The sequence below is a fragment of the Rutilus rutilus genome, assembly GCF_951802725.1.
Source record: "Rutilus rutilus genome assembly, chromosome: 21".
Taxonomy (NCBI): Eukaryota; Metazoa; Chordata; class Actinopteri; order Cypriniformes; family Leuciscidae; genus Rutilus; species Rutilus rutilus.
This window is the reverse complement of record NC_140226.1, coordinates 17,853,007-17,872,230: the sequence shown is the minus strand read 5'-3', so window position 1 is coordinate 17,872,230 and position 19,224 is coordinate 17,853,007. Positions and strand designations below refer to the sequence as shown.

The 19,224-nt window shown below is 37.1% G+C and overlaps 1 protein-coding gene across 5 annotated transcripts in view; it reads left to right on the top strand.

The window, feature by feature from the left end:
* The first annotated feature begins 320 nt into the window (after nucleotides 1–320).
* hspa12a (heat shock protein 12A) overlaps nucleotides 321–19,224 on the top strand; it is a 45,148-nt gene continuing 26,244 nt past the window's right edge. For 2 of the 5 annotated variants that reach the window (XM_084393744.1, XM_084393741.1), the window contains exons 1-3: nucleotides 321–639; nucleotides 17,794–17,870; nucleotides 18,084–18,211. In XM_084393744.1, the coding sequence (XP_084249870.1) occupies nucleotides 597–639; nucleotides 17,794–17,870; nucleotides 18,084–18,211 (248 nt within the window). In that variant the 5' untranslated portion in view covers nucleotides 321–596. Of the gene's footprint in view, nucleotides 640–1,292; nucleotides 1,402–3,554; nucleotides 3,652–17,793; nucleotides 17,871–18,083; nucleotides 18,212–19,224 lie in introns of those variants that run through there. The other 3 variants (XM_084393742.1, XM_084393745.1, XM_084393743.1) reach the window with 3 other exon arrangements.

Genomic DNA, 19,224 nt, shown 5'->3' with positions numbered 1-19,224 from the left:
AATCAAGGCTAGCATATAAACTTTTGAACGGGGTCATTTTTATAAATTCAGTTATTTTTTTGTCTTGTGGACTGTAAACATCTTTTATGTAAAATATCTTATTCAGGGCAGTACTAAATAAAAAATAACATGCATTTTTGTATGATCCCTCTTATATTTTGTTTAAATAGCCTGATCACGACTGATGATATAGAAGAATTGCTAAGCTACAAAATAATTAGGTGTCCTTTTCAAGTTTTTTTAGTTGTTCGAGGCCTGTGTTTACTCTGTTTCTGCCTTCATTAGTCTTGCACATGGAGTCGAGCTGAAGGGCGGGGCCCGAGCCAACAGACGTGAAGTCTGGATCAGTAGGCTATACACTTCTTCTCTCTGGATGTCAGACAGTCTGAGGAAAACTCAACTGTGGGTCAAACTCGAGATACTTTATTTTAAATGCGCTCCAAAGCGTTAATTTTAAATAGTTTAGGGCTGGGAGTTTTGGTGGGAGTAATAGCGTAACGGGACGGGGTAACACTTTCTGTAAAGAATCTAATGAACCGCGCAAAAAGTTAGACATTAAGTGGGATCTTTACGGATAAGAAAACCTGAAGATTTAAATGATGACTGAGAAAGAGTTGGTGATTGACGACATCATAACAGGTAAGATAAATCGCATTATAGAAAGTTTGAGCAGTTTATTCTATGATGCATTCCGTTATCAACGCCCACAGAGTCAGAGCACACATGATCATTACTGTAGGCTAAGTGCAATTATTCACAAACCCTTCTGAGAAACATCCACACACCACTTTTTATATTAGTCCTACTATAGCCTATATCTGCGATGGGCTAGTTTTATTTTATGGCATATAGATGCACTGTAAGTACGTTAATTTAAACGGGAAATAATATAAAAAATATAGGCTACTACAGTAAAACTTGTACGCTACTACAAAAAAAGTGGTTAACTTTTGGATACCTAAGTAAGTATAGTTATATGATTTAATGACACATTTATTGTCGTCTCAGTATTTTACGATAATGTAGTCCACTGGCAAGCTGGCAGCTTTTACCGTAGGCTGAACATGTTCTACAGTGTAGCCTATTCCTGGAAAGCACATTTAGCTTGCTGCACGCTGCAATCTGTATTTCATTGGAATGGATGTAAACATAATATTCCACCTCTGGCGCATTCTTAGCCTTATCTTTTAAGACATTTATTCCCTGCACGACTCTTTATGGCATATATGCCCTCGCCGGGGCAAATCTGCTTGTGACTTTAAAAGCGCAGTGTGGACTTGGGTGACTGAGATAGTAGCGGTGCAGAGTTAGGTCACGTGGTCTCACTCCTGGGAGCTTTGAGTCAATGCAGCAAAAGTCTGCACGCTCCACCATCATCATCCCAGGTGAAGCTGGAACGAGGTAGGGCTCCTCAACCACCGACCCAAACTCACCACAGAGCTTAAATATACTTTCATAACGCATATTCAGTACTCGTTTTGACACGGAACAATCGCAATGCAGAGAAATGTAGTAATGCGACCGTTTACATAGCTCTGGGATCACAACAGCATTTCCTACAGTAGCGCGGATGCTTATTTTGCTGGCTTCAAGGTTTGGCATGTTTCTGACAGTTTTGCGCATGGGAAGGTAAATTAGCACATGTACTGCTTCTTGTCTGTCCTTTAGGAAGGACGCCAGTTTGACTGCTGATGTGATGTAATATGATTCAGGATGGGCGCATCTCTGACACATCAAGAGCATCTGTAAGATAGCCTAGTCATCATGAGTATGTTTCCTAGAGACTGTTTGTGCAGTAGACAGCATTAGACAGCAGCATCAAGGTGATATTCGAAGATGCGTACATCTTTACGACATTGCCGTCTTTTCGTACAAATCGTGAATGAATTGTTCTTTTGTATCGGATCTTTTCACTAGATCGGATGAACCGGTTCTGTCTGGATGAATCGTTCACCAATCGGACTAAGCGGATCACTGACTCGTTAAACCGAGAACCGATTCGTTATGAACCGAGAACTGATGAGTGTGTTGATGGAGCGAAAAGTTATTTTTGATAGCTGCAGTTACAAATTAAACGTAATAAATGCATGTTTATGTCTTGATTGTATTAGTTTTATCAACACGCATGTGTTTTAATAAATAGCATTTTATGAAGTGCAAAAATCTTTTCAAACAAGAGATGTAAATACACATATATTTTGGTTCTAAGTTTTTACGAGAGAAAATGACCAGCAGTTTGTTTTCATACGCATTTATTGCACGTTTTAAATTTAAAGGGCACATATCGGAGACCACGTGATGACGCAGTTATGTCGTAGCGGTGTATAACTGAATCATTTTTGATGATTCCTAAAGAATCGATTAGCTGAAATGAGTCGTGCTGTAAACGTTTTCAATAGACCAGGATGTTGAAGATCTGACACTGGCGTGCTAATTGCAACGCGTTGGGAAATTTGCGTAGGAACATTGAACTTGCTGCCAAATGTTTTTTGGACCATTTGCCTGTTGAAATGTGCAAATTAACTCCATAATGTCCACACCTACTGCCTTGAGTGTTTGTGTGTAACAGTTTTAACCTTTGCGTCGGCAGCCTCTGGTCAGGGTGCCAATGGCAGAATAAAAACACCCCCCCCAACCCCCCAGCACATTCCCACGGTGCCACTTCGGGCTGGAGTATAAAGGAGTCATTGTTTGAGTCAAGGGGAAAAGGCCTCATAGGTAGCACGTAGAGCCGGGTACAGAAGAGAAGACTAGACTCAGAAATGGTTTATTAGATGGGGAGTTGTGCGTATTGTGGAGGCCCTATATAAACAAACATGTCTTTCAGACTTTAGAGACATTTCTTCAGTTTGTTGCATATAAACTATTGCTAGAGATGATTGCACTGATGTTTACATATGATTGCATTTTATGTATTTGGTTAAGAAGTATTTGAATCTGTTTGCTAAACCTTTATAATGGATCAACCAGGGTGCGTGACCATTAGCCACACAACAGCATGCATTTGGAGTACAGTGGGGCGGACTGCAATGGTGAACATGGTTGCAGTGGACTGCCTGGTGCAGTTAAACAGTCTGATGCACGTGGCTAGGGCAGGACTGCTTAGTCAGCATGGATGAGATAGGGGGTATTCATGCCTGTCTGCAGCATTCATGCATGCAAACACACACAAACTGTGACCAACTAACAGCAAATACACATGTGTGTGGCAAACAAACATGCACAAACTAACACATGCACGCCCAGATGCCTGTAACTCTGGGCTCAGCAGTATGACGTGACCAAGAGAGCAATGTTAATGTCCACTGTCAGGGTGTGGCCACAAGACGTGATGTGGATCCACATCTGTTTAAATAGCCACAGTCCAGACACATGGCTGAGGAGAGAATATGTAGTGATGGTATTGGTCTTTAGAAATGTATGAGCAAATTAAATCATTCACATGCACAGATATGCAAACATATTTTTGCTGGATGTGTGTTTTATTAACCAGTGCAATATTTTCTGCATTCCCATCATATGCTGCGCGAGTCAACTGCAAGTCTTGTCCTTTAACTGGCGGGGGGTGTCTGGGCCCTGGGTGTGTGTTTGGAGAGGCAGGACGACACGGTGATGTAATTTAAAGCGGAGCCATTAGCGTCTCTGTTTGAGGTCAGCTCAATGCCTTTTAGCTTCACACACACACACACGTTCGCTTAGAACGTCTCAATTTGATGAGTGCTGTCTGTGGTCAGCATCTGTGTAGGTCAAACTCACTCTCGTTCTCTCTCTCACATTCGGCTGTTTCTCCTCCTCGAGTTCTCTTTTAATACAATCAGTGCTGGAATAAGGTTTTGATCTCCAAAATGTTTATTATATCCCTCATGGTTTAGACTTGTAATTTTATATTAGAACTTTAAATGTTATTTAGGCCTTAATGGCAACTTGAAAGTCTGTTCTACAAATCTCTAGCTTTGGATGCAATTCATTTGAGCTAAAATACAAATCTTAGTGACTATATCCGTAGAGTTTTGAGGCATAAAAACTTGCAGATGGGATGGTGTTTATTTCTAATTGAAAAACGTGCTGTGAATGATGTAGACATTTGGAAACCTGCTACAACACTCACAAAAGCCCAAAAATTCCATTCTGGCATTACGTCATGGTATAGGTATTAGCTGCGGTTGCCTCGGTTCCCAAAGAGAAGGAGAGACAAGTTATAAAAGGGGGGAGCAGGGGCGTCTTTAGTGTCAACAGACCATCTTCGTGATAATGAGAATGTTACGCCTTTTGGATGTTCCATTAAAAACCTATATGAGTCTCCACAACTGAAAATATATCACTTTTTAGCACCCTTTATACACAGTAAAGCTTTTATTTACAATACGTGCCTGCCAAGAGACAGCCATTCAGGCCAAGAAAACTCCACCCAGCACATATGTTCTCATGCTGTACATCTGTGACCGTCAGCTCAGTAAATCATGTGCATCTTAGGCAGTTTCACAAATTAACTTCTTTATTAAGAGGCTGTGTACTTGAACCATATTAGGGCCTGTATTAGTCATACTTTTTTTCAGGATTCTTTGATGAATAGGAAGTTCAAAAGAACGGCATTTATTTGGAATAGAATCGTACTGACTCAACTTTTGAACAGTAGTGTATTTAAAAGCACACAAATTCTAAGTCTGAATGATTATGCCTGTTATATTTTTAAATTAAATCTAAATTGTCACTGCAGATGTGTCTGCTAAACCCATTACTAGAACAGCCTAGAATACAGTAATATGAAATATTCAATAAAGTACAAAATGGGATTTTCTTTTCTTTTTTTTTCTCCACGTTTGAAATATCTATGGCATTTTTGTCCCAGTGGCATTTTTTTGAATCAGGTATTGAGTGTTTTTGTGCTGTGAAGTAGAGAACGGTTTTGGCCAGTGAGTTTGACTAAAACAAAAATCAGAAAAACATTCTTAAACCTTAGAATAACTTAGCAGACAGTCGACACAGATGTATAATATATATGTTTATTGTGTGTGTGTGTATGCGTTTGAGAGCAAATTTGGTTCGTATGACCTAACTCCGTTCTGACCCAAATCTGAGAGTTACTGGGTCTGTCATGCACTGTGCTGGTGGTTCACTTTGCATTGGAGACGGTTTGAATAATTTCACATATGTGAATAATTCAGGTACTCCTTTTGGTAGTATCAAGAGAGGTGGTGTGACCAGCTAGGCAGCCACACAGATTTTACTCCTAGTTCGGAGACAAATGTATCTTCAGTTTGGGTATAAAAATTGACATTGATGTATTTAGTAGGGCTGCACGATTTGGGGAAAATGTCATATTGCGATAATTGAGGTCAAAATTGCGATTACGATTGCGATATGCGATATAATAAACAAATGGTTTCAAGAGTCAACTTGCTTGGTTCTCAAGGAAAATAAATGCACACACAGATTAGTGATAATTAGCCTAAAGAAAAAAGTTCTTTAGTCAAAAGCAGTGAGTGTTTTTCTCTGTTCCCTTTGTTCTTTGATTAACTTTAGGACAGATTTTTTTTTATTGCATTTTAACAAGAACAAAACATATTTTACATACAAGAGTACATATAACCATACATGTCAGGGGTAAAGAAAAATAATAAAAAAAATATATATAGAAAAATAAAAAAATAAAAAAGAATAACTTTAGCGACAGATATAATTAGTGGCTACTGTCCCTTTAAGACCAGCCGCTGTCAGAGACGCGGATCTCACACTTCTTTCATGAGTCATCACAACTCTTCATGTTCATCATAAGACTACTCTTATGTTATGAAGACACTCGACAAAAAGACATTTTGGCATAATTGTATGTGTTATTGTTCGTTCAAGCTCGAAAGAGAACTGTATTCTGTCATGCTGTTTTGTGTGCACGCACGATATTAGCGCAAGTCTTTCTGTCTGTCACAGTCACATTCACAGGCAGCGCGTTCATTTTGGCATACCGGTATGTGTGTTGTTCGTTCTACCGCGAAAGAGAACTTGATACTGGAGCGCGTCTATCTGTGTGTGTGTGTGTGTCAGGAGGACATTCACAGACAGCTCGTTTATGTCTTATCGCGCATGAATGGTTTAAAAGCATTTGCATTAATAAGTGCGTTAACAGCGCTAATTTGTTTTATTTAATATAAAATCGCAGCATTTTGCGTCATATAATCTTCTAGGCTTGACATCGCGATTGCGATACGATTAATCGTGCAGCACTAGTATTTAGCTGGATCACAGCATGTTATTGACACATTTGAGCTGCCTCAGATGCCTTTAATCCGAAAATGTGGTCTTATTTTTGTAGCTTACTGCAAATGGTGGGCGTGAAAAGAAGCATACATGCCGCCAGGAAGCCTTGATTCGTTGTAGTGTATTCCCTGTGGACTTGACTGCACTATGTGAGGAAAACCAACCCCTCCAGCGTGAAGAGAAATGCCAATAATACAGTCAAGCTGTGTCTGGCCTTTAGTCTCAGGGGCAATGGGGGGTTGATGCATGGAGATATATATATATATATATATATATATATATAAAATGGCATTATAGGGAAGCATGTACTTCATGTGTGCTGCACAGAGTTTAGCCTGACCTTCAGACTCCTAGCATGACTCCAGGAATCTAGACTGTTTACATGGAGTTTAGATTTGGAGGTGGAAATAGGCCTAATTTAAGATCTATTTAGTCAATGCTATGCAGAAATTGAAGGCAAAGAATGATGTCATCATTTACTTACTCTGTCTCACGTTATTCCAAACTTGTTACTTTTCTTTCTTCTGTGGAAGAAGATATATTGAAGAATGTTGGTTACCAGAAACAAAAAACAGACATTCTCAAAATAGTTTTTTTTTGTTTGTTTTTTTGTTGCACAGAAGGAAGAAAGTCATACATGTTTGGATTAAGTATGATTATGACAAGAGTTGAGAGATTGAATAACTTTGCTCCAACAAGATTAGTAAGCAATTTTATCACACTACTCATTCGTTATGTCGCCTAGCCTATAATGTCACTTTATAGTCTTTCTTGTGGCTGTACTTTCAAACGAATCAAAATGATTTAGGCCTACGTGGTAATCGACAGAATGTCACAGATGAAAGATCTTGACTTGTTTTGAATGCAAAACATTTGTTGAACTAAATGTTTTTCAAGAAAATGCACGGTCTGAAAGTTGCTGATTTACCATTTACTGTGGATTGTGTCATTTGTGATTGTTTGAGTTTGAGAGGTTTCTTCACGCTTTGTGTTGCAGCTGTAATCAGGCTGTCCAAAACCAGATGCACAGGAAGGAAGACTATTGTAACTCCAAGAGGCCATTTTTAGAATTTCCTTACGGAGACACAACATGCACACAAATACACATAGAAATACTTAAACTTTCAACTTTTGGGTGTCTTCCTCTCTTTCAAAAGCCTCTTTATTGTTCTGGACTGGAGCCTGTGCTCGTCTGACAGTTTAGATCTAAACCATCTGTGTTCTCCCAGGGTACATTGAGCGATACACCTTTGGTACGTCCGAAATCCCATACTGTATAGTAGGTACTTCATTTGGTTTAAAACTTAATTCACAACCGTTAAAAAAAAAGTATGTTCTATAATAGTATGAGTGTGTGTACAGTAGTATGAATGAAATCTGGACGTATTAGATCTGCTATGTTGTCATTATCAGCGTCAGTTGCTTAGCTTCACTGCCATTCACAAATCCTCTCCTGTGGCCTCACGGGATAGTAAAGTGTCCATCGTATGCACACTTCAGAGTCTCGCCGGAAGTAATGGGGATTTTTCACCTAGTGCAGGGTTTCTCAAACTCGGCCCTGGAGGGCCACTGTCCTGCACAGTTTATCTCCAACCCTGATCAAACACACCTGAGCAAGCTTAATCAGTGTCTTCAGGATCACTAGATACTCACAGCTAGGTGTGTTTGATCAGGGTTGGAGCTAAACTGTGCAGGACAGTGGCCCTCCAGGGCCGAGTTTGAGAAACCCTGACCTAGTGTTTTATGAATACTATTAATTCGATACTACTTGTTTTTCGCCTACTGTATAGTATGGAAGTAGGCATATTTGGACACAGTACTTCTTTCAAGTTCAAGGAATCTCTAATTTCTCTGTTTACCACATTACATTTGATCTAAGTGTTCTTTTTTTATTAACAGAATTCCATCTGAGGTGCAGATAAGGTTAGAGTTTTTTTTTTTTTTATTTTTTTTTTTTTTTAGACGTATCTAATGCTCACCAAGTCTGCATTTATCGTAATTAAATAATGTATCAACAGTAATATTGTGAAATACTATTACAATTTAAAATAACTTTTTTATTTTAATGTATTTTACAATGCAATTTATTCCTGTGATGGCAAAGCTGAATTTTCAGCATCATTAATTTGTTGATTTGGTGCTCAAGAAACATTTCTTACTATAATCATGTTTAAAATGGCAGCATTTATTTGAAAAAGAAATATTATAATCATAATAATAATCAGATTTATAATATATGGGTCAATGACATATAAGGATTTTCAACAGGCCAATTTTAAATTTAATACAGTGATTGCTTTTATTGGTCGCACCACATAAGTGGTCGCTCCAAATGACACAAAGACCTTATATAGTTAAAAATCTATTTAAAGAGATCAATGAACAATACATTTTATACAAAAAAATAGATTTAAACCAGATTTTATACAAATTTCACAGAATTTTCCTGAACATAAACATTTAATAAACTTTTTTTTTAAATAAAAAAAACATCACAAACACAAGTGCACCATTTAATTTAACTTGACTTAGAATTTCTTTCTAACAAATAATAATGTTATAGATATAAATTATTTCATAAAAGTATTGTATACAGTTAACATTTGGGGTCAATAGTTTTTTTAAAGTAATTTAATACTTTTATTAATCAAGGACACATTCAGTGTCACATTCAAGCGCAGGCTATAATGTTACGAAGGATTCTATTTCAAATAAAAATGCTGTTCTTTTGAACTTTCTATTCATCAAATAATCCTGACATATAAAATGTATCACAGTTTCCACAAAAATATGAACATTGATAATAATCAGAAATGTTTCTTGAGCAGCAAATCATTAGTGACCCTGGATCACAAAACCAGTCACAAGTCGCACAGGGTATTTGTGGCAATAGCCAACAATACATTGTATGGGTCAAAATTGTCGATTTTTCTTTTATTCCAAAAATCATTAGGATATTAAATAAAGATGTTTTATATTTAGTAAATGTCCTACCATAAATTTATAAACATTTATTTTTGTGAGTGAATATAGCAATATCGCAAACATAAATGGACAACTTTAAAGGCGATTTTCTCAATGTTTCGATTTTGTAGCACCCTCAGATGCCAGATTTTCAGTTGTATCGGCCAAATATTGTTCTATCTTAACAAATCATACATCAATAGAAAGCTTATTTATTCAGCTTTCATATGATGTATAAATCTCAATTTAAAAAAATTGACCCATATGACATTGACCCATTGAGTGGTTTTGTGGTCTAGGGTTACATATTATAATGATTTCTGAAGGATCATGTGACACTGAAGACTGGAGTAATGATGCTGAAAATTCAGCTTTGATCACAGGAATAAATTACACTTTACTATATATTCACATAGAAAACAGATTGTACAAAGAGTAAACTTAAACTGTCTGAAATATATAAAAAAAAAATATCCCAAATTGCATAAAAATCTATTCCAAATGATACTAAAGTAAAGTACTTTTTTTATATAAACCGTCAATTGATTATAAAAGCATAAAACTGCCAATCTAGGACATATATCTATCATTGAAACCAGTCTGCAGTGGTCGCACCACATGATATTTTCAAATTCAGTCATAATTTACAGGCACAGAATTGGCCACCTAAACAAAACAAGCTAGCTTGCCAAAAAAGGTCAATATGAAATTTATAATAAAAATAAATATTTGTAGAAATAACTTTAATATTAATTTTTTTTGAGGTCATACCACATGACATCCAAATTTAGCAAACTACATACCAACCATTACAAAGGTTTTTTTTTTTTTTCAATTTGAGAGAATTACAAACCTGCTTGCTGCTTCCATGGGTCCTTGGTAAATTGGTTTATGATGTAACTTCCTGTGTTTGAATAGTTTTCAACATATAAGTCCCAAAATTGTAGTTCCTTGATGGTCGCACCACATGATATTTCATAAAATGGACATCATTGGACAAAGTTTGTTTGTATATTATGATGGAAATATAAATGCAAATGCTTTGAATTTTTTTTAAAGGGTTACAAAACATTTTGGAAATCATGCCAAATAGTGCAGAATATAAATTTGAATAAATTCAGAGTAATTTCAAAGATGTTTTCAAAACAGAAGTTATGGCCGGACGGTCGCACCACATGATGTTTTGACACTTTAAATAACAAAAAAAAAAAAAAAAATAAGTAAAGGTTTTTGAAAAGTTAAAGTGAGTACATACATGGGAGAGGTACTACAAATATGCAGTATCTTTTTAGGCATTTAAACCCATTTTTGCCTGAAAAAATGCAATCGGACAGAAAATGTAGGCGTCACGTCATTGACCCATATGTCTGCACTGTCACTTTTGATCAATTTAATTAGTTAATAATTTCTTTTGAAAAGCAAAATTTATCTGACCAAAAAGGTAAACTTCAGTTGGTGAATCAATATCAGACAGGTTTTGGAATCCAGAACAACTTGGTTTCATCAGTTTCAGTAGATTGCACCAGGCAGACATGATTACAGTGAATCCTGAATGAATGAATCCTGATATCTTCTGTTTGAACCCACCTAGTGAACTGATGGCAGTTTTGCAGTATCATCATCCCACAGAGCTTACACAGCTCCATTTGACTGACACTGCTGCTGGATCTTGCTGAGTTCACAGGCGACTCTGATCTCTCAACTATTCTAGTATAACGTTGCAAAGGGAAAGCTGCTCTGTTGTGTAGATGACTGCAGGTTAACTTGCATCTCTATTCAGCACTGCAAAAAATCAATTCTCTCTCTCTTTCTGCTCCTCTCAGTACGCCATGTATCATGTATCTCTGAGGTAATGGGGCACTGGTGTTGATTTGGGAGGAGGCTGTTCGTATGAGATGATGTGTGTCGTATGCCCCTCTAAACAGTCGAAAAAGCATTTGTAATGCTATTTATGAGTTATGCTATTTATGAGTTATGGCTTTAGGTTTAGTGTGGCGACTAGTGTTGGGTATCGGGGTATCAATACTTTTAAAACAGTACCGGTGCCTGAACCGATAATTTATAAAAATAGAGAGCCTCAAAACAATGGTGAATGACATTAAATAATGGCTTTTTTTATTGAAAAATATTAAATAAAAAAATTCTTAAAATTGAATATATTAAAATTGTAGAGTAAATATATAAATATAAGTAGTCAAAATACAAAACACAACAAATTTACATAACAAATTCACAATAAAACCCAAGCCACCTAACCCAAATACAATAATTTAACACTAAATAACACTATAGTACCAATAACAGCTAAGTAGTATTCAGTATGCTACAAACCAGCTTTAAATTTCAGCAGTTCTTTTCACATTTCTTTCCTTTTCTGGCCAAATACGACACCTCTCCTGACTTATTGCACGTCCTGCATAAGGTGAGCGTTATTTTAGAACGCCTCACCTTAAATGCCGTTGTTGTGCCGAATTTCGACCCCCGCCAAATTATTACCCCCCTAGTATTGGTAGGTTTAGGATTAGTTGTGGGGGAGGGGTTAAGATTAGGGGTGGGGTTAGGATTAGGCAATCAGATACTGACTTCAACGAGGGGGGTAATAATTTGGCAGGGGGTCGAAATTCGGCATCGGCACAACACCGGTCTGTTATTGTATGGACATCGACCTTACATTTTCACACTAAACATGACGCGGAACAAAACGAACAGTAATTGGTTGCGTTACATGTCAGTCAGTCCTTGTCTGATATTTTTATTCTTAAATACATGTAAGTGAATGTGTTTTGTCATTTAAGAAACCTTTATAATGATCATGATTCATGTTAGTTGATCTATAACGCACAATGGGCGCCATGTTTGTTATTACGTACTGCAGTTCAGAGAATTGTATATTTTAGATTTAGATCTACAACACGTCAATTCATCCACTTCTCCCGAAATACATTAAAGTAAGTGGCTGGTGAAGTGTGAGAAGATCAGCGTAAATTATATAGTTACCTACACAATGTGTATCTAAACACGTCATCAATTTATAATTGAAAGGATTGCTATTGCCGCTTCCATAGACAGTGTGTATTTTACAAACTATAAATGTTGTTTTGCTAGTACTTGTGTATTTAAATGTCTGAAACCTAAAATAAACCTTATGTGGTTGAAAACACTGAATAGTTGTTATATAATATGACAGCGCTGAGAGCGCCAGCCAACGCGCGAACGCAAATTTGAATTTAGAAGGTGATGATCAGGCGATCTGAACGTTCTAATCACACCGGTGTGAAAGATCGTACGCGTCAAAGGGTTAACTAGCGATCACATGTGGTGATGAAGCTTCTTACGTCCGTTTCGGAGAACCAGAGGGCAAATATTTAATGGAATATTTGCAGGAACACCCACTCCAAACATTAGTAAACCGTAGTAGATCGCATTTCTTTATTTAGAGCAGGTGGTCTCGATTGAGCCCAAACAGAACATAAGACAATGCATAGATCACGGAGTGAAATGACATGCTGCTTAGCTAAAGCTATAGGACTTCCGGTATCCAATCCGTCACAAATATAATGCAATGTTTTCCAATGTCATTTGAAAGTTCAACCAATGGAAACTGGATCTCAGGTGTGGTATGTGGGTAGGGACGATGTGTAGAGACCAATTGGACACTGTTCTACAGCTGAATTGGATTGATCGCTCAGGAGTGCGTTTCCCAAAAGCATCTTTAGCCAACTACGGTCGCAAGTTCTGTTGAATTGTATTGATAACAATGGAACGTGCGACCATATTTGGCTTTGGGAAACGCACCCCAGATTGACAGTTCTTGATTTACTATGCACCATAGAATAGGAGCGCATAGCTGAAAAAGCACTGGAAGATGCTTTATTCTATGTACTTTTATTGTGGTGTTTACACAAGTAAGTAGTTCTTATGTTCAGTAAAATTACCGTTTTTGGACTCTTGGTTAATTATGTTTCAAAATAAACTGCTAGCATACCTAATCCATTGAATGGCTTCAAGACATTAATACATTTATAATAAGTAACTATGGCGCGGTCATCGATTAATCACTCGCATCCCTACTGACAACCCTAACAGACAGAGAGAAAGTAATATGATTGCAGCAGTCGCAGCTGTTGTGTGGCTTCTCTCACCCACTATGTGGGAGGAGTGTTTGTGTATGAATGTGAGTGTTTATTTGTGTGTATGTGTTTGTGAGTGAATAGGGCCAGCTGGACACAGTTAGTGTGAGAGAGATGACCGGACGGCTGTGTTTTTGGCATTTATAGTGCTGCGTTTCTGAATGGACCTTCACATACACGTGAACTGGAGCAGCCCTGCCCTGTCAGTGGCATGTCTTTGAGATGGCTTGTCTTGATAGTATATAACTGAGCTCAGTGTGTTTTGCTTTCAGGCCTTAAAAATAATTTACATTTATTCAGATGCTTTTATCCGAAGCGACTTACAATTGGAATTGGAATCGAAATCGCTAAAATTCAAACATTACCCAACCTTAGGTACTTGTATTTTGAACTTCCAAAGAGAGAATTAGCTTCAAGTGCCTTTTATCTGGTTAATGAGTTTATTTCATTGCTAGCATGCACAGACAGAGGGGTCTGTAAAAAATTACAACTTGGGATCACACATTAAAGTGTAGCTTCAGCTGTAAACTGTACTGTTCACACAGAATTCAATGGAAAGTTATATTTATTTATTTTTTTAAAAACTTAAAAAAACACTTGTTTTTCAGCTTGAGATATGGATACACTTTACGTTTTCCCTTTTCCTGATCTGTTTTCATTTACCAGGGAATTCTTTACTTGACATCATGATGGATTCGCTTTTCTGTATCTCTGCATTTGGTTATTATTTTTGGAAAAAATTCAAACCAAAAGTTACAGAGTAAGAGGCCATTTGTCTCAGACATGTTGAGATTTGAGAACTGTAAAAAAAATATATAATTCATAATGGATCAAAACTGTAGTGTGTGATCCAGAGTTGTAATATTTTACAGATGTCTCTGTCTGTGTGTGCTAGCCATGGAATAAAATCATCAACCAGATCGAAGGCACTTGAAGCTATTTCTCTCTTTGGAAGTTCAAAATACAAGTACCGGTTAGGTATCGTTAGAATTTTAGCGATTTCGATTCCAATTCCTCTTATCAGTTCTGATTTTTATTGATTCCCAGTTTCGATTCCAACATGGTAAAAAAAAAAAAAAAGTCAAACATTTAGATATCAAACATATTTATTCTGTCTTTTGGCGAAACCTGAATACCATGAACAAAAATTAGCAGCCTAAAGAACAACTACCTTAAGTATCCTAACCTTACAAGTACCCCAGCTGCTCCCATGTTGATCTGTTGAAGATTTGATGAATATGAACATGAACTCAACAAAAAGCCACTGAAGAATTTTTCTGAAGACATGGCGTTTAATTAAGTTATGATTAAGAATGAATGAGTTTTTTTACTTTATAATATTACAAGTCACCTTCATTTATATAGCGCTTTTAACAACATAGATTGTTTCAAAGCAGCTTTACAGTGATAATAGGAAATTAAAGTAACAGCGATTGTTTTGGTTTTACAGCAGCTCTAGAATAAAGTTATTGTCCAGCTAAAGTTAGTTTTGATTAATTCACTTCTGTCGCAACGATCATTAGTTATTAACTTGCTAACACGACACCGTTCTAAATGAAAACCCTTAAGTTCTCTCTGCTATATAACTATAAACTATAACCTGTTAATATGTTTGTTTTCTTCTTTTCTCCGATTTTGCCAAATTTCCTTTGGTCTGCTTCAGTCCTGACATTTGCGTTAAGAAAATAATGGTGCCATGAACACTGTCCAAACATTTGTCCTGCATTTTCATTTGATATAAGAGAACAGTCTAGCATTAATATTAGTTTTTTCTTTCTAATTCTGTTTTGTCTGGGGAAATGAGGCATGTGACCTCAAAGTAAGTAAAATTTCCTTGCTGAAAGCAGAATGCTTTTTGAGAATGGCAGAAAAAGCCCATTCACATAACATTTTTCTATTGATATCTAATTATCAAAAAAAAAAAAAAAACAGGAAAATGAAATTTATGACTGGCATTTTGAGTTGATTGTACAACCGTCTTCATATTTAAAAATATCTCAGATCTCTGATTCTCACTCTTCACTTTGACTCAACTACATCACACAATGTTGCATATTTTATAGATAATAGATTCCAGACCTAAGATCGCTTTTGTCTGTGCATGTCAGTGGTCCATATGTCTCTGAACTCTATTATTTCTGTGTACTGGGCTGCTTGGAATTCTTCTGAATTTGTAATTCCACAGAGGAGGGATGACCTCTGACTCCTCCTGCTTCCTGTCAGAATTTTGTATAACATTCCAGAACGGAGCTTGAACACCCCGTTTATTCACTCCCTTTCTCATGTGGACAAGAGGAGGGGTGAAAACAGGATACTTTTTTCTCCCTCCATCCTCTCTCTCATTTGTGTTTATTTTTGCTGCTTGGATCAACGCATGTGTATTGGGTCTAGTGTATATATGATCGCCTCATTGAAAGAGTCCGTTTGTGTTCTGTGTTTTCTGAAACTTTAGATGTGAGTTGGATTTGAACTTTTCCAAAAACCTGCTGAGTAAACATTCAAAATTTTGCTCAATAATAATAATGCACCTAAATGGCCAACAACTTGAAGTGATAACTTCATCTTGATAGTTTTTTACCATATTATATTTTATTTGTGTAGGTTTTGTGTTAAAACAGCTCATTATGTCAGCCAATCCTGAGTAAAAGAATTGATTTACATTGTTTTTTTCTTGTTGACAACAATTCAAGGTACATCTATTCAGGTCAGGCCAGTCTATAGATACATTTATTTTCATGCTTATGTGTAAATAAGTCTTTAAAACAGCAGGAAAATCAAAGGAATAGATCCATTTCACACTCTGGTCATAATGCAAGTAATTTCCCACCGTTTATGCCCATTTTCTGCTTTCCAGTTCCCACGCATGTTTGGATTCTCTGTTGTGACTTAAAGAGCCTTATTGAAAAGACGTGTAATACACATACACACACATACAAAACACAATCACAGCCCTAATCAAGTATAGCTCTCAATCAGCCGCCAGGGAAACGGTCGCCATTGATGTTGTGTAATTACCTTCACGCAACTTTAATGTGTTATAATGAAGTACAGTGAGCCGTGTTGCCATGTAAACAAACTTAAGTTCCTTTAACCCGCAAATCCATTCGCGGAAAAGTATAAAAAGATGGTCAAGTGTGTGTTTCTGAATAACACTTCACTTATAGGCATTTATCATTATAGACAATCATTTTACTCCTTCAGTATTGATTTTGATGTTCCATTGTCCCATTTTAAAATCAATCTCGGTAGCTGGAGCTTGTGCATGTGGTGAGTGGTTGAAATGAAGTGCGAGCTGCAGGTAGCCAGTCACTCAACCCGTAATTACTCGCTGAAGAGCGCCACGCTTATTCTGTTCACTCTGCCGCTCAGTATGGGGTAAAGGCGGGAAAAAAGGATGAATGCTCAGAAAAACGTGGCATCCCGCGGAGTGAGGAACCCGGGCGCTCGTTTAGTGTTCAGGGTGCTCAGCATCCAAGTGTTTTAGCGAAGCTATTAGGCCCGGCTAATGAGGACGACGGGAATGGACAAATACAACCTCTAATTCGATTCAAATGTCAGTGTGGAGGGGAGCAGCTGTTGCTGTAGTGGTCTAAAGCTCTTAAAGGATTTGATGATTTTATGACCAAATAATGTAAAATGTTAGACATAAGCGATGTTATAAAAAAAAAAAAGGTATGGCCAAATGAATGGTCTTTCAGACGAATTCGCTGAACATTAATTGAGGCTTTTAAGTCTCGTTCCCACTGAAAATAATTTCCAGAAGAATCCCCATTGATGGTGCCATTTAGTCCTGGTCTCCATCTGTGACCATGAAACTGAGCCTTAGAGTGCTTCCTGATATTCCCAATGCCATTTAAATGTATTTTAATGGCAACCCAAAAGAAAAGTTTTTGGTTATCTTCAAGAATTGCAGTATTTTGACTCATTTTCAAAAAGGTCCAACTGACGCAATATAAAACAGAGAAACATCCATGTGTTCGGGAAGAAAAAAAAAACATTCAAATGGAGAAACCTACTGTAGACTAAAGGTGTGGTCATATTGACTTCATTCATTCATTTAAATGAATCCATGTGATCCCAATCACTCTTGAGGTTGAAAGATTTCGCAACAGATTTAAGTTGGTATTGTGGATTCACAGATTGAGAAGCAGAAATCTGCTAGGTTTGAGCTGTGCTTCATATATCGCTACACTATGAACAATAGACATTTCACAAATGGCACCTTAAAACAGCTTCACCTCAATACATTGTTTCTCAGCTGACAACCAAACAGTAACAAAAATGTTTATTATACAAAGGCAAACAAAATTGTCTTTAAAACACTGACATTTATTATCATTATCTGTATAAGCCCAACAATGCACTAAATTATTAACTTGAATATAGGCTTGTCTTTGTAGTTTGAATGTTAAACTTTCTTTCTTCTGTTTCTTTCCCTTTGCAGATGCAATGGCTACTCCATCTCCAGCCAAGAGTATGGGCGACCCAGGCATCACGCCACTTTCCCCCACACATGTACTGGTGAGCTCAGCTTTTTATTGCCAGCATGACGTCACCCATTACATGAAGGAAATGTCCGGTGTGCAAATGGGGCCTTAATGGATTGTCTTATTTACCCTGAGCTGCAATTACATGCAACAATTTAATGCTTGACATATACTTGACAGTATCTCTCTACCTCTTTTCATGTCTCTCAGTTTCCCTCTGCTTCTTTTCCCTTTTGTCTTTCTACAGAATGCCTCAGAAGAGGATGAGCCTACGAGGCACCCCTATGTGGTGGTGGTGGCCATCGACTTTGGCACCACCTCCAGTGGCTACGCATATGCCTTCAATAAAGAACCAGAGTGCATTCACACTATGAGGTGAGACAAAAGGGGCAGAGAGAGAGAGAGAGAGAGATTGAGTGGGGGTGTACCTGTAAAAGAAAAGCTCAAATGAGATTCCTAAAAGGACTCTTAAAAAAGACATTGTTTTTTCTTTCTTTTTTCTTCTTTAAGGTTTATATATTATTATGAATTAATATAATTCTATAATTAATTATAAATTATGTATTAACAATTTTAAAATAATATAAAAGTAGTTTTTATAGTCCTTTAAATTTTATATATATATTATTTATTTATTTATTTTGCTTGAGTAACATCATTTTATGTAGAAAGTACCCTTTTTTTTTTTTTTTTCTCTATCCTTCAGTACAGTTTTGAGTAAATTATGTTCGAACAGAGCATTCAAAAAAACTGTGCTCAACAGTGTACTCCTATATGTGTAGTTCATCTCTTCTGAAGACATTAATATGATTGGCCATTAGAAGGTCATGTCTCTATTTAAGTCAAACGTACAGGTGTCTTTCTCTCTGGGCACTTAGATGCCCCATTAAAATTCATTAGATATATGCAGTCCCACTGCATGTATAATGGTCTGAACCACGTAACATTAGTGGGTGTGTGTGTTGTATATGAAGGTAAACCCACAGCTGCTCTGCTACCCTGACCTACTTGGTCATGTGACCTTTGACTCCAAGGTCAGCTCTCCAGAGTACCTGCTGGGCAGAGTCAGCCACGCGTTTCCCGCCCAAATGGGCATGTGGGTTTCATTTTAGGCATCAGACTCATTATGAAAGTCAGAAATAGGATTCTATTTGTTAAACCGCACAAGTACTGCTGTAGAGGGTGTGCGCACATATATTCACATATTAAAAGATGGATTGAATACAAGCATGAATAGAGGCATGAAAAAATGTAAAGATAAGCCTACTGCTTTCCACTGACACAAGAAGGCCATTGCATATACAGTACAGATATATTTAGCTTTGTCTGACAAGGACTCTTAGCATTCCGTTGTCTACGGCTATAGTATTCATTTAGGATCTTGACTG